The sequence below is a fragment of the Rhinoraja longicauda genome, chromosome 28 (genome assembly GCF_053455715.1).
Source record: "Rhinoraja longicauda isolate Sanriku21f chromosome 28, sRhiLon1.1, whole genome shotgun sequence".
NCBI lineage: Eukaryota > Metazoa > Chordata > Chondrichthyes > Rajiformes > Arhynchobatidae > Rhinoraja > Rhinoraja longicauda.
The window spans coordinates 32,435,629-32,454,072 of record NC_135980.1 but is presented as its reverse complement, the minus strand read 5'-3'; the positions used below and the strand labels follow the sequence as shown (position 1 = coordinate 32,454,072).

General features: G+C 44.5%; 1 protein-coding gene across 3 annotated transcripts in view; it reads right to left on the bottom strand.

The window, feature by feature from the left end:
* The window catches only part of LOC144607243 (semaphorin-6B-like), a 284,386-nt gene that overhangs the window by 36,895 nt on the left and 229,047 nt on the right, over positions 1-18,444 (bottom strand). For all 3 annotated transcript variants that reach the window (XM_078423936.1, XM_078423937.1, XM_078423938.1), the window contains one exon: positions 12,420-12,551. In XM_078423936.1, the coding sequence (XP_078280062.1) occupies positions 12,420-12,551 (132 nt within the window). The remainder of the gene's footprint in view (positions 1-12,419; positions 12,552-18,444) is intronic.

Below are 18,444 nucleotides of genomic sequence, written 5' to 3'. Positions count from 1 at the left end.
AAGAGAATCCCTGTTTATACGTACGGTCCCGTTTAAAGTGTGCATGGACAAAATAAAATATCTCGGTATCTGGGTCACACATAAATTTAAAGACCTTTTTTCAGCAAACTTTCCCCCTCTCCTGTCCTCTATTAAAGAGGATATTGACCGTTGGGATCTGTTACTTCTATCTTTGGCAGGTAGGATTAACACTATAAAAATGAACATATTGCCCAAGCTTCTTTATATGTTTCAGTGTATACCAGTTTTTTTAACTAAAACGTTCTTCATTTCTCTGGATAGAAAGCTCTCTTCCTTTATTTGGAATAAAAAGAATCCACGTATACGCAAAGCTATACTACAGAGACCTCATCAGCAGGAAGGGCTTGGACTGCCAAACTTTCAGTTCTACTATTGGGCAGCAAATATTAAAAGTATTTCTTATTGGATAGAAAGAAATGTATTAACCACTGTACCTGACTGGCTAATTCTAGAGAGAGACTCTTGTAAGAACACTTCATTAGCCGCCTTATTATGTTCAGGTCTGCCATATCCAGAGCCTATTACCAAATACACTTCTAATCCAGTTGTTATTAATTCTTTAAAAATATGGAAGCAATTCAGACAATCCTTTGATATCTGTAAATTCTCAATACTCGCTCCTATTATAACGAACCATGCATTTGTGCCACCTTCGACAGATGCTTCATTCAGTGCTTGGCTCAATCATGGGGTCTGTTCATTTAAAGACATGTTTATAAATGGTTTGTTTGCATCTTTTGCGCAGATTGTTCAGAAATTCAATATCTCGAGGTCACACTTCTTTAGGTATATGCAAATTCGCAGTTTCATATCTTCTAATATCACTCAATTCCCTTCACAGCCCTCAGACACACTCCTAGACTCAATTAATAACATTACATCAATCAGAAAGGGAAAGATAGGTGACATCTATTCTTTACTAATAAAAGAAAACATGACAAGTCTTAACTCCCTAAAAGAGCAGTGGGAAAGGGATCTGGGCATGACAATTTCAGACTTTATCTGGTCAAAGATGATTGGGGGTATATACACATCTTCGATATGCATGAAGCATACTGTTATGCAGTTTAAGATTTTCCACCGATTGCACTGGACCAAAGCTAAGCTAGCCCAATTTACACCCAATATAGACTCCACGTGTGACCGTTGCAGGCAGAACCAAGCCACTTTAATTCACATGTTTTGGGATTGTCCTAAGTTATCTAATTTTTGGCAATTAATATTTGATATGCTCTCCTGTGGTAACACAAAATCTTGCATTAAATAATAATAAACAAAATCTTTTCTCTTTTGCCACGATGGTGGCCAGACGACAAATCTTGATCAGATGGAAAGATTGTAACCCTCCAACATTTGCACAGTGGATTAGGGATATGTTGTATTTTATTAAATTGGAGAAGATTAGGTATACTGTTAGGGAATCAGCTGACAAGTTTACATTGATATGGCAACCTTTTCTTAGTTGTATTGATGCTTTAGGCTCTGATAATTTTATGGTTGTGTAGCGTCTTTGATATGTGTGTATGTAATTAAGAGTGGAATTGAAATATTAGAATGGTCCCTGATATGTCTTAACATTCCGATTTTTCTGCTTCCCTCCTCTCTGGGTTTTTTGTTTGTTTTTTTTTGTTGTGTTTTATGTTTAGTATATTGAATGGTATTGCGGGTGGGGGGTGGTGGGTGGGGGGATACTTATCAGCATTAATGTGTTCATGCATTGAATTATCAAAGCTGTATTAATAAAAATCAGAAATAAACTTTGTTAAAAAAAAAAAAAAAAAAAAAAAGTTGGACATACCAAAATTAGATAGTGCCTCTTGTGAGGCCTTAAACTCAGAACCCTCCTCTGTAGAAATCATGGACGCAATTAGGTCGCTGCAAAACGGCAAGAGCCCTGGGCCAGATGGTTTTGGAGTCGAATTTTATAAGACGTTTGCTGACCAGGTAACTCCGATCCTGCACAGGATGCTCTCCCACTCAATCGAGTTGAAAAAGCTCCCACCATCATTGTACAATGCTAATATTTCTCTCTTATTGAAACAAGACAGGGATGAAACCAATTCCTCCTCATACCGACCAATTTCTATGCTTAATTTGGATTTCTAAAATAATGGCGACTAGACTAAATAAGTGTATAGAATCCATTATCCATACGGATCAGACCGGGTTCATCCCCAATAGGTTCTCTTTCTTTAATGTTAGAAGAGTAATGAATATTATGTATCACAAATTCGACAGTTCTTCCAAACAAGCCATTCTGTGTTTAGACGCAGAAAAAGCTTACGATCAGGTTGAGTGGGGATATTTACTCAGAGTGCTGGAAGTTTTTGGTCTTGGTGCCTCTTTTATTTCCTGGGTACGTCTTATATATGCTCATCCCACCGCTTCCATACTCACAAACCAGGATAGGTCACCCCCCTTTGCCCTTCAGAGGGGTACGCGACAGGGCTGCCCCCTCTCGCCGCTCCTCTTCGCGTTAGCCATTGAGCCGCTGGCAATCGGTATAAGAGGGCATGCGCTTATAAAACTGATAATACTGGGTGGGGTGGAACATAAGATTTCGCTTTATGCGGATGATATTGCCATCTTTGTATCTGACCCTGAACATTCTGTCCCTTACCTATTCCAGCTTATTAATTCCTTTGGCGAGGTCTCAGGTTACACTATAAACTGGCAGAAGAGTGAACTTATATCGTTAACAGCAGAATTAGACCCTGTATTCTTAGCCAACATGCAGTTTAAAACAAGTCCGGACAGTATAAAATATCTGGGCAGTAAAATATCTAAAAACCCCAAGACCCTTTTTAAATTTAACTTTACCGAAAGGTTGAATAAGCTAAAGGAGAACATAGAGAAATGGAGAACGTTGTCTATTTCTTTGATTGGCCGCGTGAACGCAGTAAAGATCGTCTCCCTGCCGAGATTTCTGTATTTATTTCAGAATGTCCCTATTTTTATCCCCAAATCCTACTTTAAGTTAATCGATTCTATCATTATGCCATTTATTTGGGGATATAAAGCACACAGGATCTCAAAAGCTTATCTTCAAAAAACGAGGGAACATGGGGGACTGGGGTTACCGTGCTTTTTATATTACTATTGGGCGGCCAATGTTAGAGTCATGGTATACTGGCAGTATGCATATGAACGGGGAGTTGGATATGACCTGCCCCCTTGGCTGGCGATTGAAAAAAGCTTAACCCCAAAAACTTCTCTCCCTGCTCTCCTTTTTTCATTACCCAGATCTCTCACCTCTCTTAGAGAGGATCACTTCACTCTGTCCAATGCTCAGAGAATATGGCACCAAATTAGGAAAGCTTGTGAGCTTCCAAATACGTCAATGCACGCCCCAATCTGGCATAACCACGCTTTTCCCCCCATCATTTACAGACACAGCGTTCAGAGAATGGAGCTGCAAAGGGATAGTTACAATAAAAGATCTTTACATAGACACTTTGCATCATTTGATCAGCTACAATCCAAGTTCTCATTGCCCAAAACTCAATTCTTCAGGTACTTACAGCTGAGAAATTATGTTCGACAAAACAATTCGCTTTTTGAGTCCCTGCCCGAAGACGACTCGTTGTCCAAAATTTTGCTGGGTCCCCCGGAAGCAAAGAACCTAATCTCATCTTTTGTAGGTATCTTTTCAAACTAGATAAATCTACTTTAAAAATAAAACAAACCTGGGAAGAAGACCTTAACATTGAAATTGATGACGATGTCTGGAAGGTAGTACTGAAAAGTATAAAATCCTGTTCTATTAATTCTAGGCTACAACTGATTCAATTCAAGGTTATACACAGATTACACTACTCTAAGGTTAAGCTGCATAAAATCTTTCCTGATCTCTCACCTTTGTGTAATAGATGCAAGACCGCTGAGGGTACACTCGCTCACCACTTTTGGACTTGTCCAAAACTTCACAACTTTTGGTGTCTTTTATTTCAATGGTACTCTACTGTTTTAAACGTCACTTTAACTCCTGACCCTGAAACTGCTCTATTCGGATATTCCACAACGCTCGAGAAGCTAGACCATAATGTTCGCACAATCTTGGTTTATGGTATGGTAATTGCCAACAGATGTATTTTGAAACTATGGAAATCAGACTCTGCTCCTCAGTTTGAGACTTGGTTAAGAGAATTAATGGGCTTCTTACATGTAGAGAGGTTGAGATATGAATTGTCTGGCAACCCTCAAAAGTTCTTCAACATATGGAACCCAGTGCTGCAGCATATTAAGGACAAGTAAAACTATCCCCTCAACGCCACACGCTTTGGTACCTTCTTTGAATCCAGCAGTGAAAATACTGAAATATTTAACTTGTGAAAATTACCTTGCCTCATGTTTTTGTGCTTTTGTCTTTTTTGTCACATTGTAGTTATGTTTTTTAAAAATTTATTTTAATTTATTTATTTGTTTGTTTTTGTTTGTTTGTTTTCATGATTATGTAGGGAAGGGGAGGGATGGGGTTTACTGCTGTTGTTATATGCACTGTAATTAATTTAATTAAATTAAAAATTAAAAAAATAAACATTTAAAAAAAAGTTCAGACAAAGGCACAGTGATAAGTTCTAAAATGTTTTATATAAAGACTTCCAAAATTTTCGCTTGAGAGATGACCAATTGAGTTCAAAACTGTCAGGATTCAAAGTAAAATACAATGGTTGAATCCGAGTGTGAATAACAAGAGCTAATTGTGAACCACTGTACGAGCAACTGAGTGGAGCAGACTGGTTATGAGTGGAGCAGACTGGTTATGAGTGGCCAGACTGGTTATGAGTGGCCAGACTGGTTATGAGTGGCCAGACTGGTTATAATAATAATAATAATAATACATTACATTTATATAGCGCTTTTCATATACTCAAAGACGCTTTACAGGGATTTAGAGAACATAGGGAAGTGAATAAATAGATAAATAAGTAAACGAACAGAGAAAGGAGACAGAGGGTGGGGTGACCTTCAGTGGTTGAAGGCAGTACTGAATAGGTGAGACTTCAGTGATGTTTTGAATGTGGTGAGTGTGGAGGAGTCTCTGACGGTTTGAGGTAGTGAGTTCCATAGGGTGGGAGCAGCGATTGAGAAAGCCCTGTCCCCCCAGGATCTGAGTTTGGTCCGGATGTGGGGGGATAGGAGATTGGCAGCAGCAGAGCGGAGGGTGCAGGTGGGAGTGTGCCTGTGGAGGAGGTCGGTCAGGTAGGATGGGGCCAGGTTATGGAGGGCTTTGTAGGTCATGAGGAGGATTTTGTACTGGATTCTCTGGGGGATGGGGAGCCAGTGGAGTTTGTAAAGGACGGGGGTGATATGGTCACGGATTGGGGTGTGGGTGAGTAGACGGGCAGCGGAGTTTTGAATGTATTGAAGTTTACTGATGATTTTTGAGAGAGCGCCATAGAGGAGGCTGTTGCAGTAGTCCAGACGGGAGGTGATGAAGGCGTGGATGAGGGTTTCTGCAGCTGTGGAGGAGAGGCATGGACGGAGACGGGCAATGTTTTTGAGGTGGAAGAAGGCTGTCTTTGTGATGTGTTTGATGTGTTTGTCGAAGGAGAGGGTTTGATCAAAGATGATTCCAAGATTCCGGATGTGAGGGGAGGTGGATACTGGGAGACCATCAATGTTGAGGATGAAGTTTTGGGTGGATTTGGTGAGCGTTTTTGGACCAATGATGATGATTTCAGATTTGTTGCAATTGAGTTTGAGGAAATTTGATTGAAGCCAAGATTTTATTTCAGTGATGCAGTTTGTCAGTGTAGAGTGTGTGGTGGGGGAGATTGACTTGGTGGAGATGAGGAGCTGGATATCATCAGCGAAGCAGTGGAAGTTGAGACCATGACGGCGGATTAATTGACCAAGGGGGAACAGGTAGAGGATGAAGAGGAGGGGGCCAAGGACTGAGCCTTGGGGGACACCTTGGGGGAGGGGAGCGGTGGGGGATTTACAGTTGTTAATGGAGATGAACTGGTGTCTGTCAGAGAGGTAAGATTTGAACCAGGATAGGGCTGTGCCGGTGATGTTAAAGGAGGTTTCAAGTCGGGTGAGGAGAATGGAGTGATTTATGGTGTCAAAGGCGGCGCTGAGGTCAAGTGGGATGAGGATGTTGAGGTTGCCAGCGTCGGAGGAGAGGAGAATGTCGTTTGTGATTTTGAGGAGCGCAGTTTCAGTACAGTGGTTGGAGCGGAATCCGGATTGGAAAGTTTCATACAGGTTATTGGTAGAGAGGTCAGACTGGTTATGAGTGGCCAGACTGGTTATGAGTGACCAGACTGGTTATGAGTGACCAGACTGGTTATGAGTGACCAGACTGGTTATGAGTGGCCAGACTGGTTATGAGTGGCCAGACTGGTTATGAGTGGAGCAGACTGGTTATGAGTGGAGCAGACTGGTTATGAGTGACCAGGTTGGTTATGGGTGGAGCAGACTGGTTATGAGTGGCCAGACTGGTTATGAGTGGCCAGACTGGTTATGAGTGGAGCAGACTGGTTATGAGTGGCCAGACTGGTTATGAGTGGCCAGACTGGTTATGAGTGGAGCAGACTGGTTATGAGTGACCAGACTGGTTATGAGTGACCAGACTGGTTATGAGTGACCAGACTGGTTATGAGTGGCCAGACTGGTTATGAGTGGCCAGACTGGTTATGAGTGGAGCAGACTGGTTATGAGTGGAGCAGACTGGTTATGAGTGGCCAGACTGGTTATGAGTGGAGCAGACTGGTTATGAGTGGCCAGACTGGTTATGAGTGGAGCAGACTGGTTATGAGTGGAGCAGACTGGTTATGAGTGGCCAGACTGGTTATGAGTGGCCAGACTGGTTATAATAATAATAATAATAATGCATTACATTTATATAGCGCTTTTCAAACACTCAAAGACGCTTTACAGGGATTTCTAGAACATAGAGAAGTGAATAGATAGATAAATAAGTAAACGAACAGAGAAATGAGACAGAAGATGAGGTGACCTTCAGTGGTTGAAGGCAGTACTGAAGAGGTGAGACTTCAGTGATGTTTTGAATGTGGTGAGTGAGGAAGGAGTCTCTGACGGTTTGGGGTAGTGAGTTCCATAGGGTGGGAGCAGCGATGGAGAAAGCCCTGTCCCCCCAGGATCTGAGTTTGGTCCGGATGGGGGGGACAGGAGGTTGGCAGCAGCAGAGCGGAGGGTGCAGGTGGGAGTGTGCCTGTGGAGGAGATCAGTCAGGTAGGATGGGGCCAGGTTATGGAGGGCTTTGTAGGTCATGAGTGGAGCAGACTGGTTATGAGTGGAGCAGACTGGTTATGAGTGACCAGACTGGTTATGAGTGGAGCAGACTGGTTATGAGTGACCAGGTTGGTTATGGGTGACCAGACTGGTTATGAGTGGAGCAGACTGGGTAGATAGAATTCCCTGTCATGTATGTTAAACTAACAATGCAAAAGGCCAATCTGGGCAATATGTACATTTGAGGGAAGGTGAAAGCGACCTTCTTAGCAGAATCAATGCTCAACTTCCAATCATTGCGGAGCAGCAGCTAACAAAGCCAATAAAATGTTGAACTATATGTCCAAAACAACAGAATGGAAGTCAGACACAAAAAGCTGGAGTAACTCAGCGAGTCAGGCAGCATCTGTGGAGAACATGGATAGGTGACGTTTCAAGGAGTGCTGGAGTAACTCAGCGGGTCAGGTAGCATCTCTGGAGAAAAGGAATAGTACACCCCAGTAGGGTGGCGTGGAAGACCTTCAATCGCCTCACCGGTCGAAGTACCCGCCCAAAGCATTGCCCTGTCACGGCCAACTCCATCGCCCACCAGTTCCTGGCCAATGGCCACTCCAAAGACGCGGACAAGAACCATACTCGTTCTGTCAAACAGGAATCCACTAATCTTTGGAAAGCTCCAGGTGCTGATGGGCACCTGTCAGCACCCTTTTCCTCTGCAGAACTTTCTTCTGTCATCTCTCAACTGAAATGTGGAAAAGCTCAGGGTCCTGATCACATCGCCCCAGAATTCCTGAACCACTGCGGCCCTAAATGCCTGGTCTGGCTCCGTGAGTTTTACTCCTCTTGCCTCATTGGTCAGTCCATTCCAAAGATCTGGCGGAAAGCCACCGTCATTGCGCTACCAAAACCAAACAAGCCTGCGGACGACCCAAGGAACTATCAGCCCATCTCACTCCTCTGTGTCCCGTACAAGCTCCTCGAACGGCTTCTCCTGGCCCGGCTCCATCCAATCGTTGACCCTCAACCACCCCACTGAACAAGCCGGATTTCGGCGTGGACGCTGCACCACCCACCAAATAGTCAAGCTGACCAATAACATCGAAGACAGTTTCAAAAAGGGTGACAAGGCGGGCATCACATTGGTGGGCCCCACCGCCGCCTGTGATACAGTGTGGCACCAGGGCCTGATCTGGTGGGCCCCACCGCCGCCTATGATACAGTGTGGCACCAGGGCCTGATCTGGTGGGCCCCACCACCGCCTATGATACAGTGTGGCACCAGGGCCTGATCTAGAACCTCACCGCTACCTGTGATACAGTGTGGCACCAGGGCCTGATCTAGTGGGCCCCACCGCCGCCTGTGATACAGTGTGGCACCAGAGCCTGATCTAGAAGCTCCTCCGCACCATCCCTGACCGTCACCCTGGTGGGCCTCACCGCCGCCTTTGATACAGTGTGGCACCAGGGCCTGATCTAGTGGGCCCCACCGCCGCCTATGATACTGTGTGGCACCAGGGCTTGATCTAGAAGCTCCTCCAAACCATCCCTGACCGTCATTTAGTGCGGCTCCTTGCCAACATCCTTGCCAACCGCAGTTTTGTACTCAAGACCAGCGACGGACAATCTAGCCGACTGCGACGCTTAAGAAACGGAGTCCCCCAAGGCTTGGTACTGGCCCCCATGCTCTTCAATCTCTATATCAGCGATCTGCCACGCACGACCTCGCGCCAGTATGGAAACGCAGATGTCTTGGCCCTACTGCACTCGGACAAGAGTTGGTCAAATGTTGAGGATGTGCTCTCGGCGGATATGGAACTTGTTGCGGGCTACCTTAAGACCTGAAGACTAAAACTGAGTGTGGCAAAAACCACCACAACGGCCTTTCACCTGAACAAGGAAGCTCAACGCCAGCTAACAGTCACCCTCAATGGGTCACCCCTACCCTACAACCCATTTCCTACATACCTCGGGGTGAAACTAGATCGGCAGCTGACCTACAAGCAACATCTTGAAGCTCTCCGTGCTAAAGTCTCGGCACGGAACAACCTCCTGCGTTGCTTGGCCGGATCGTCATGGGGCGCCAGGACATCTACTCTTGGAACCAGTGCTCTTGCACTCGTGTACAGCGCCGCTGAGTACGCCGCCCCAGCATGGTGCCGCAGCGCTCATACCAGCAAGCTAGACGCCACCCTCAACGACACCATGCGGATCATCACTGGCTGCCTACGCCCACTCCGACGGATCTCCTGCCGGTGCTCGCAGGTATCGCACCCGCCAAGCTTTGCAGAGAGTTCTTCACTCATAGGCTGGTGTGCAAGGCCCCATCGGCCAAACATCCTTTGCACCACCTCGCCCAGGGTTCACAGCAACTGGGACCTCAACGCCTGTCATCTCGTCACCCTTTCTCCCGTCAAGTATCAATCTCTATCCTTTGGACATCCGAGCGTGATGGATGCAAAAATCCAGAGAATCATTCAATTAAGGGTGGATGGTGCAGAAGGAAACATTATAGAATGTGGTTTCTGAGCTATACCACAATGGGTTATCCTTTATCTCAAATTATCATTCTATATTATCTATTTTTCCAGCATTGGGCTCAAGAATGGATGTTTTTAAACCTGCCAAGATATTCACAATGAGATTTCTGAAGTTCAACAAGTTACTTTGCTTCAATTCATAAGTTCATGAGTTTTAAGGCAGAGATCGACAGATTCTTGATTAGTTTGGGTGTCAGGGGTTATGGGGAGAAGCCAGGAGAATGGGGTTCAGAGGGAAAGATAGATCAGCTATGATTGAATGGTGGAGTCGACTTGATAAACCAAAGGGCCTAATTTTGCTCCTAGACCTTATGAACGTAAGAATTCTTCCTGTACCACACAGTTGATTTTCCAGATGTCCCAATGTTCCATGCATGTGTAGAGCAGCTTTCTGTGTAGACTTTAAACAAAATGTAGCTCTAAATGATTATCACATCACTCTTCGGAGTCTAATATACTGATCCATTAAAATGTCAATCTCTGCGAAATTGTTCAACATTGTTTGAGATTGTGCAATTAAATCCATGGATTGTTTGTTGGAAACATTCCATTAGTATTATTGTCTTTACACAGCACAGTTGTATTGTTATCTATAGCATAACAATGCTTTTTATGTCTACATAACAATATGTGGGACATTAAAAGTGAACCCATTAATAAAATGCCTTATCTCTGCACAAAACAGGCAAATGTGACATCAATATTTCACACAGCAAAATCCAACAAATGCTAATGAGAAGAATGTCCAATGATTCACATTCTGGTGTTTTTGTTACAGAGGGAAGAGTCAGAGAGCAAGACTCTGCAGACGGTTCCTGGGATCCTTGATGTGCATTTGAGTGGAGCCAGATTATTGTGATTCATGGGATGAGTTCATCAATGATTGACACTTCATCAATATTGTGATGGTGCGTCTGCACAGGTTACATCCTTGTTCCTGAAACTGGTTTAAATTTACAAGTTTTTCACTTTGGAAGTGGGAAACAAGCTGACAGTGAATGTTTCTGCTGTGTGAATTTTGCTTTCTAAACATTTTTCAATCCAATTATTAAGCTTTAAATCATTTGGTGAATCAGGAGTTTAGACATCAGCTATTTGCCTCCCGGACCAAGTTTAAAAGCAATCTTCACTGAAAATTGCACAGAAATTCCCTCTGTCCTTTGGAGCCTTTGTGCTGCAGTAGAGTTATAGTAACCCACAAAACGCAGGCGTGGCTGGGGCCCATGCAAGTAGCCATGGCCACACCTTGAACCTAGAGAAAGTGAATGGAGTAAAAAGAGAAGTTGGTGAGGGTGAGGACAGGCTCCCCAGGTGGAGGTGAGTGTCAGTAGAAAGAAACTGTTGGGTCTCTGTTTGAGAAAGAACTGAGGGCCTTGAGACCTTCCCTGGTGGGGAATAGAGGTGTCGAAGGACTGGACGCCCATGGTAAAGATGTGGCAATGGAGGCCTAGAAAGGGAAGAGTTATTGAACAGTTGAAGGGCATGTGAGATGTCTCGGACATAGGTCTTAAGGGACAGGGCAAGGGGGGCTAGGATGGAATCAAGACATGTGGAGATGAGTTCAGTGGGGTAGGAGCAGGCAGAAACAATGGGTCTGCCAGGGCAGATCTGTTTGTGGATTTTCGGGAGGAGGTAGAAGTGGGAAGAGTGGGGCTGGGGACTGATGAAGGGCTGGGGAATGATGTTGTGGAGAGCACATCGCCAGCCGTGAATATTTAGTCTCAATTTGTTGAATCTGACTTTTGCTGATCATGTTCAGAATAGGTGGGCCATGAACCACAATTGCCTGATGCTTCTACTTTCATCTTTAACCAACTGAACATTGGAGTGAAGCTCTATTGCAATCACTTCCTAATAGTTTCATCTTGCCATGGAGTTTTTAGTGAGCATGCTCTCGTGTGATTCATGAATGGAAATTCTTTGTTCCCTGCTCAGTGTTTCATTCGGAGCACTAATTAGTTTGTTCCTTTATCAGGCACTCTTGGGACAACTATGGTGTATTCTGGCCAAGGCACTGCAGAGTAAGTTTCTTTGATCCTTTGTCTCCCTTCCCTCAACCCACACAGTACCAAACACCACCATCAACTCATCAAATGTGCTCCTTATCCCATGAGGGCACTCTTACCCATTGATTCATCTTGACCCACAAAAGGCCCAGGCCCTCAAACCACCTGATCTCCAAATGCTCCTCTTAGACACTTCAAAGCTCCTTTGTAACTCTTGAGCCCTCTACACGAGACCACAACCGCCACTCCTTCCTTCCCCAGCCAGTACCTTCTTTGGTGACCCAACCTCAGGTCTCCGTCTTCTCCCAACAGCTCACTCTCACCAATATCTGAATGATATTTTTATAATTGAAGAAGTAAATTATGGACATTTACAGTAGAGTACATTCCCATCCAACACATCCATTTGGGAGCTCTGGAATTAGGTTTGAGTATTCAATCCACAGAATTAACATCTGGTCTCCAAACAGCTCCAAGAAATTTCATATTGAACTGTTCTGCCTGTTTATGATATGGAGTGGATCATCTTATGGAATGGATCATGGTATGGATCATCTTATGGAATGGATCATGGTATGGAATGGATCATGGAATGGATCATTGTATGGAATGGATCATTGTATGGAATGGATCATTGTATGGAATGGATCTCTTACCTTGGCTTTGGAACCAATTCCTCAGGAACTGGTGTCCAGATCGACTCTGGGGATTTCTGCTCCTTGAAGCGACCGTCAAAAATGTTGGAAATCTGCTCCATGTCGAAGGCACAGATGGCCGATCCAGGAATGCTTCAACAAACGAGACAGAGAGTGCAGTCAGTATCCTCAACAAAGTCTCTTACACACAGTCACACTCCCCATGTACAGGACAAACCAGGAAACACTTCCCAAGCTAAAGTCTCATTGCTGACCCACTTGTTCTCGAACGCACAGCATTCACCACAAGCTCAGGCTGTACAGGGAGACTCAGCATTCACCACATGGAGCTGGGGCTGTACAGGGAGACCGCATTCACCACATGGAGCTGGGGCTGTACAGGGAGACCGCATTCACCACATGGAGCTGGGGCTGTACAGGGAGACTCAGCATTCACCACACAGAGCTGGGGCTGTACAGAGAGACTCAGCATTCACTACATGGAGCTCAGGCTGTACAGGGAGACCGCATTCACCACATGGAGCTGGGGCTGTACAGGGAGACCGCATTCACCACATGGAGCTCAGGCTGTACAGGGAGACCGCATTCACCACATGGAGCTGGGGCTGTACAGGGAGACCGCATTCACCACATGGAGCTGGGGCTGTACAGGGAGACCACATTCACCACATGGAGCTGGGGCTGAACAGGGAGACCGCATTCACCACATGGAGCTGGGGCTGTACAGGGAGACCGCATTCACCACATGGAGCTGGGGCTGTACAGGGAGACCGCATTCACCACAAGCTCAGGCTGTACAGGGAGACTCAGCATTCACCACACAGAGCTGGGGCTGCACAGGGAGACCGCATTCACCACATGGAGCTGGGGCTGCACAGGGAGACCGCATTCACCACATGGAGCTGGGGCTGCACAGGGAGACCGCATTCACTACATGGAGCTGGGGCTGTACAGGGAGACCGCATTCACCACATGGAGCTCAGGCTGTACAGGGAGACTCAGCATTCACTACACAGAGCTGGGGCTGTACAGAGAGACTCAGCATTCACCACATGGAGCTCAGGCTGTACAGGGAGACTCAGCATTCACTACACAGAGCTGGGGCTGTTCAGGGAGACTCAGCATTCACCACAAGCTCAGGCTGTACAGGGAGACTCAGCATTCACTACATGGAGCTCAGGCTGTACAGAGAGATGGCCAAGATAGCCTCCATGTACTAGATGGGTCAGAATTTGTTAAGGGTTTCCAGGAATATTTTCTCAAGCAATCTGAGAGGGGCAAAATGCAACTACAGTGGGGACAAGAAGCTGGGGAATGGTTGAAGTATCATTGGGCAAGAACTTTGGAACCAATGACCATCATTCTCTAGTTTTAAAATAGTTATGGAAAGAGATAGGTAGACACAAAATGCTGGAGTATCTCAGCGGGTCAGGCAGCATCTCAGGAGAGAAGGAATGGGTGATGTTTCGGGTTGAGACCCTTCTTCAGACTGATGTCAGGGGAGGGGGCGGGACAAAGATAGGATGTAGTCGGAGACTTCCATGGGCTATTTCTCCAAAGGACTTAATTAATTATGTCAGGATAGATCACTCTGGGAATGTTGAGTAATTTGAAGCTCTTTTAAATAATTTCTGAACACAAGCTGCGAAGGGACAAAAAACAACCATTAAAATCATTGGTTCAGCTTGGATATAAAATATTTAACTTTGATCAAAACTAGATGAAGCCCCATGATGCTGTGGGTGGCAGGCAGCCTCTCTTGATGAACCCAATTCATGAAGCCGGAAATCCTTTGGCACATTAGCTAAGCACCCTAAAACCAAAGCACAAGTAGTTACGAGCAAACCACAGGTCTGTGGATGCAAGCCAAAAACAAGCTTGGCTACCTCTGCCAGAACTGAATTCATTTGCGTTTCAGCATCAAGGGAGGAATCTTCATCTTATTCCTTTGGGCTAATGCTGAAAAATTAAAGAGATGACATGCTTTTAACTGGCTTTCTTCACAAATGCTGGGTTTGAATGAGTTTTCCCGTTAAATGGGCAATGCAGTGAACGTTTGTGAGTTTGTTGGGTCACCATGTGACACCATCCGGTCCCCTTAGATCCAGAACAGAGGGAGGTGTGATAGGTACTTATTTAAAAGTTCATTCCCACTGACCTTAACGGCAACTTGCCAAGTTTAAACTATGCAAATTACTCGCATCGCAATAAATAATGCATATTACTGGAGTTTAAACCTGAGAAGATTGTTGTGAAGTCACATCTCTGACTGTTCACATGCACGTCAAGTATTAATGTTGAAGAGCACACACTTACAATAACCTGCTCACACATGATCATTCCTGCGTCTATCAGAGGTACAATTTTGATCCAAACATCCACACAAATATCAAAGAGAAGTTGCAATAAATTCTTGGTCGTAAGACACAGTTAACTGAGTTCTAAACCATGGATTCCTAATAGATCTGAGTCACCAAAGTGCTGGTAATTACAGGTGCAGAAGAAGACAGGCCTGATGTCAGGAGGCCAATCCTGTCACTCCAGGATTCACTGCAGGAGACAGAATGTGTTGACAGACACAAAGTAATCAGTGAAGTGAAACACACACACCTGTGTTGATGCTCGACACCACCTTCCTACCACTCGCCTTCACTCAACTGCATCACTGACTGCATCCTTCTACTCTGTTGTGTGTAACACCATGTGGGTGATTCTAGCTAGGTCGCATTTATCACCTTTCCTAATAGGCAACAATATTGTGAAAATTAAAGGTGGTTCTTGTACAAATGCAAGGGCATCAAGAGTCAGTGTGCCATGTGAACCTGGAGTCAAATGTTAGGCGACAACATCCTCTCTCTTGAAGAATATTAGTGAACCAGCAGAATTTTGCCAATAATCCATTTAAATGAAAAGAAATCTAGACAGTTTCACTGAAAACTTCATTTCTTGCCACCGTGGGATTTCAGTTCACTCCCTTCAGGTTGACATTCATCCCTGAGTTGAAACTATTTAGTCTCGGTGTCACACAGCACAGAAATTGGCCCTTCAGTCCAAATCATCCATGCCGACCAAGATGCCCAATCTAAGTTAGTCCCATTTGCTGTCATTTGGCCCACAGCCTTCTAAACCTTACCTATCCATGTACGCAACTGTCCAAGTGTCTTTTAAATGTTGTTACTCTGCCTGCCTCAGCTACCTCCTCTGATAACTAAGTCCAAATACACGCCAGCATTCTGAGTGAAAAAGTTGCCCCCCAGAATCCTATTAAATCTTTCCCTTCTCACCTTAAACCTATGTCCTCTGTCTTTTGATTCGCCTCCTCTCGATAAAAGACTGTGCATTCACCCTATCGATTCCCCTCATGATTTTATACACTTCTTGAAGATATTCTTCTTCCGTTTGAGGCAACAGAAGTTATGAAGCTGCTTCTGCTTCTGCTGTCTCTGTTTGTTGTCGTTCGCCTGACTGAGGTCAGTTGACAGGGCTCACCACGGGGAGGTCGACAACGATAATCTCATGGGATAAAAGTCTGAGTTTACCAAATCTCTTCCTATAGCCTAGGTCCTTAAATCCTGGCAAAATCCTCACAAATCTCTGCACTCTTTTCAGCTTAATAACATCCTTCTTATAGTATGGTGACCAAAATGGAACATAATACTCCTAGTGCAGCCTCACCAATGTCTTGTACAACTGATTTAATTACACTATGACAGCTTTTTGATCCATTTACATCAAAACGGTTGCTCACAATCTTAGATATTTCACTAGATCCCTCAGCCACATGCGTAGCGTTAGGGTTAGGGTTAGCGTTAGGGTCACAGGAATAACCCACACAGAACCATAACAAGTACAGAACCACTATCCCCACCATCCCCACAGTATCTCAGGACAAATTATCTTCAGTTGAATTACACATGGATTTGTCTTATCATAAAGTGCTTTCTGGTATGTGGTTACCCAGTGCTGAAGAATTACAGGATATCATGTCTTCCTTCATAATTCATCCCTTGAAGACCCATCACCTCCTTCTCAGGACAACGCATCAAAGGATAAATGTAAGTTCCAGCACTGTTGACCAGTTCATCAGTATAACAATGCAGTTTGACAGCCCCAGAGGCCAGCAGAGGAAGAGGACATGACTGTTTGTTTGTGTTTAGGGGAATGAGCTCAGGTCCTGACAAACCACCTGCCTAGAAAGATCTTTTGATGCACCAGGTATGTAGGTTAATTGGCTGGGTAAATGTAAAAATTGTCCCTAGTGGGTGTAGGATAGTGTTAATGTGCGGGGATCGCTGGGCGGCACGGACTTGGAGGGCCGAAAAGGCCTGTTTCCGGCTGTATATATATGATATGATATGATATGATATCACACACCTAACAGGATAAAGAAAAATATGCAGATTTAGAAGTAGCGGGCCAGAGTTAAGATGAGACAAGCTCAATGTTAGGACTCCAGACAGATTGTACAAAGCATTTATTTTGTCAGCAGGAAAAGTTGCAGGCATGACACCACACTCATCTAAGATGTAACTAGATTCTAACGTGGGAGGTTGTCGAGTTGGTCTGAGGATGAGGTCAACTGTGGCGATGTGTCTTCTTCAACAGAACCATTCCAATGATTTTGTGAATCTTACATCCAACAATCATATCATATCATATATATACAGCCGGAAACAGGCCTTTTCGGCCCACCAAGTCCGTGCCGCCCAGCGATCCCCGCACATTAACACTATCCTACACCCACTAGGGACAATTTTTACATTTACCCAGCCAATTAATCTACATACCTGTACGTCTTTGGAGTATAGGTCAAACTGATAAACCAGCATCTGCAGTTCCTTCCTACGCAAACTGATCTACTTGAATATTGGAGATGTTCAATGTGTTTTTAAAGCTCTTGTTGAAAAGGAAGGGTTCTTGATCAGTACGGGTGTCAAAGGTTGTTGGGAGGAGGCAGGAGAATGGGGTCAAGAGGGAAAGATAAATCAGCCATGAGAGTATGGCGGAGTAGACTCGATGGGCTGAATGGCCTAATTTTGCTCCTATGACATGAAAATAGCTGAAAGATGCACAAATTGCATTTATATAGTGCGTATATCCCTTGTAATTTATAAGTGCGATTTGTTTGAAATGCTAAATCCTGTTGACCAGCATATGCTGCAAGCATATATGTTGGACTTCTGTGGGAGCAGGAAGCTGATACCCCCATGACCACTGCTGCAGGAGGAGATGGAGATGCAGAGGAGATAGACGGAGGATTCTGAACCCACCCTGGCATCACGCTGAAGACCTTCTGGCAGCCTGCACTGCAAAAGGCTTTTCATCTGACACCAAGTGCCACGACTTAGCAGAGTAGTTAAAGATCGTTATAAAGGAACCATAAATTATTAAAAAATGAAAAAATAATACATTTAATTATTAACACAATATGTGGTGTAAGGTAATTAAACATTAGTATTAGATAAAATACAAGTAAGAGAAAGGTATTTAAAACTTTGGCTTCTCTTATGACTCATTGTGCAGTCAATGCTGACTCTGGCTGAGGGGCCAGGTCTGAAGTGCATGTGGGCCATTAGCACAGGTGGATCCAGGACCAGGCTGGCAGCCAGACGTGGGAGGGGGAGTCAGGTGTGTTGGTGCCTGACCGACAGCATGGTTCAGTTTACACCGCATTGCACAGACATGGAGATATGGATTCCATTGTTCCATGAGTATGGTGCAGAACAGCTGGCATAAGATGAGTACATTTCAGGCCATTAACTGATATTAATATTAATAGAAATATGTTTGTGCAACTTCAATTTAAATTCACAGATGATTTGATTAAGCAACTTTGAATAAAGATTAGCAGACAGCACATCTGCTTTCAGGCTGTCATCTTGTTTTGTTAAATGTGTAAATTCCTATAATTTAGAAAAGTATATAAAGGAAGTGAAGCCAATTATTGTCACTAATATCAGATAAATTCCCAGGAAAAAGGGCGTATCCTTCAAATGACCTAACGATGCACCTATTCTAACAATTA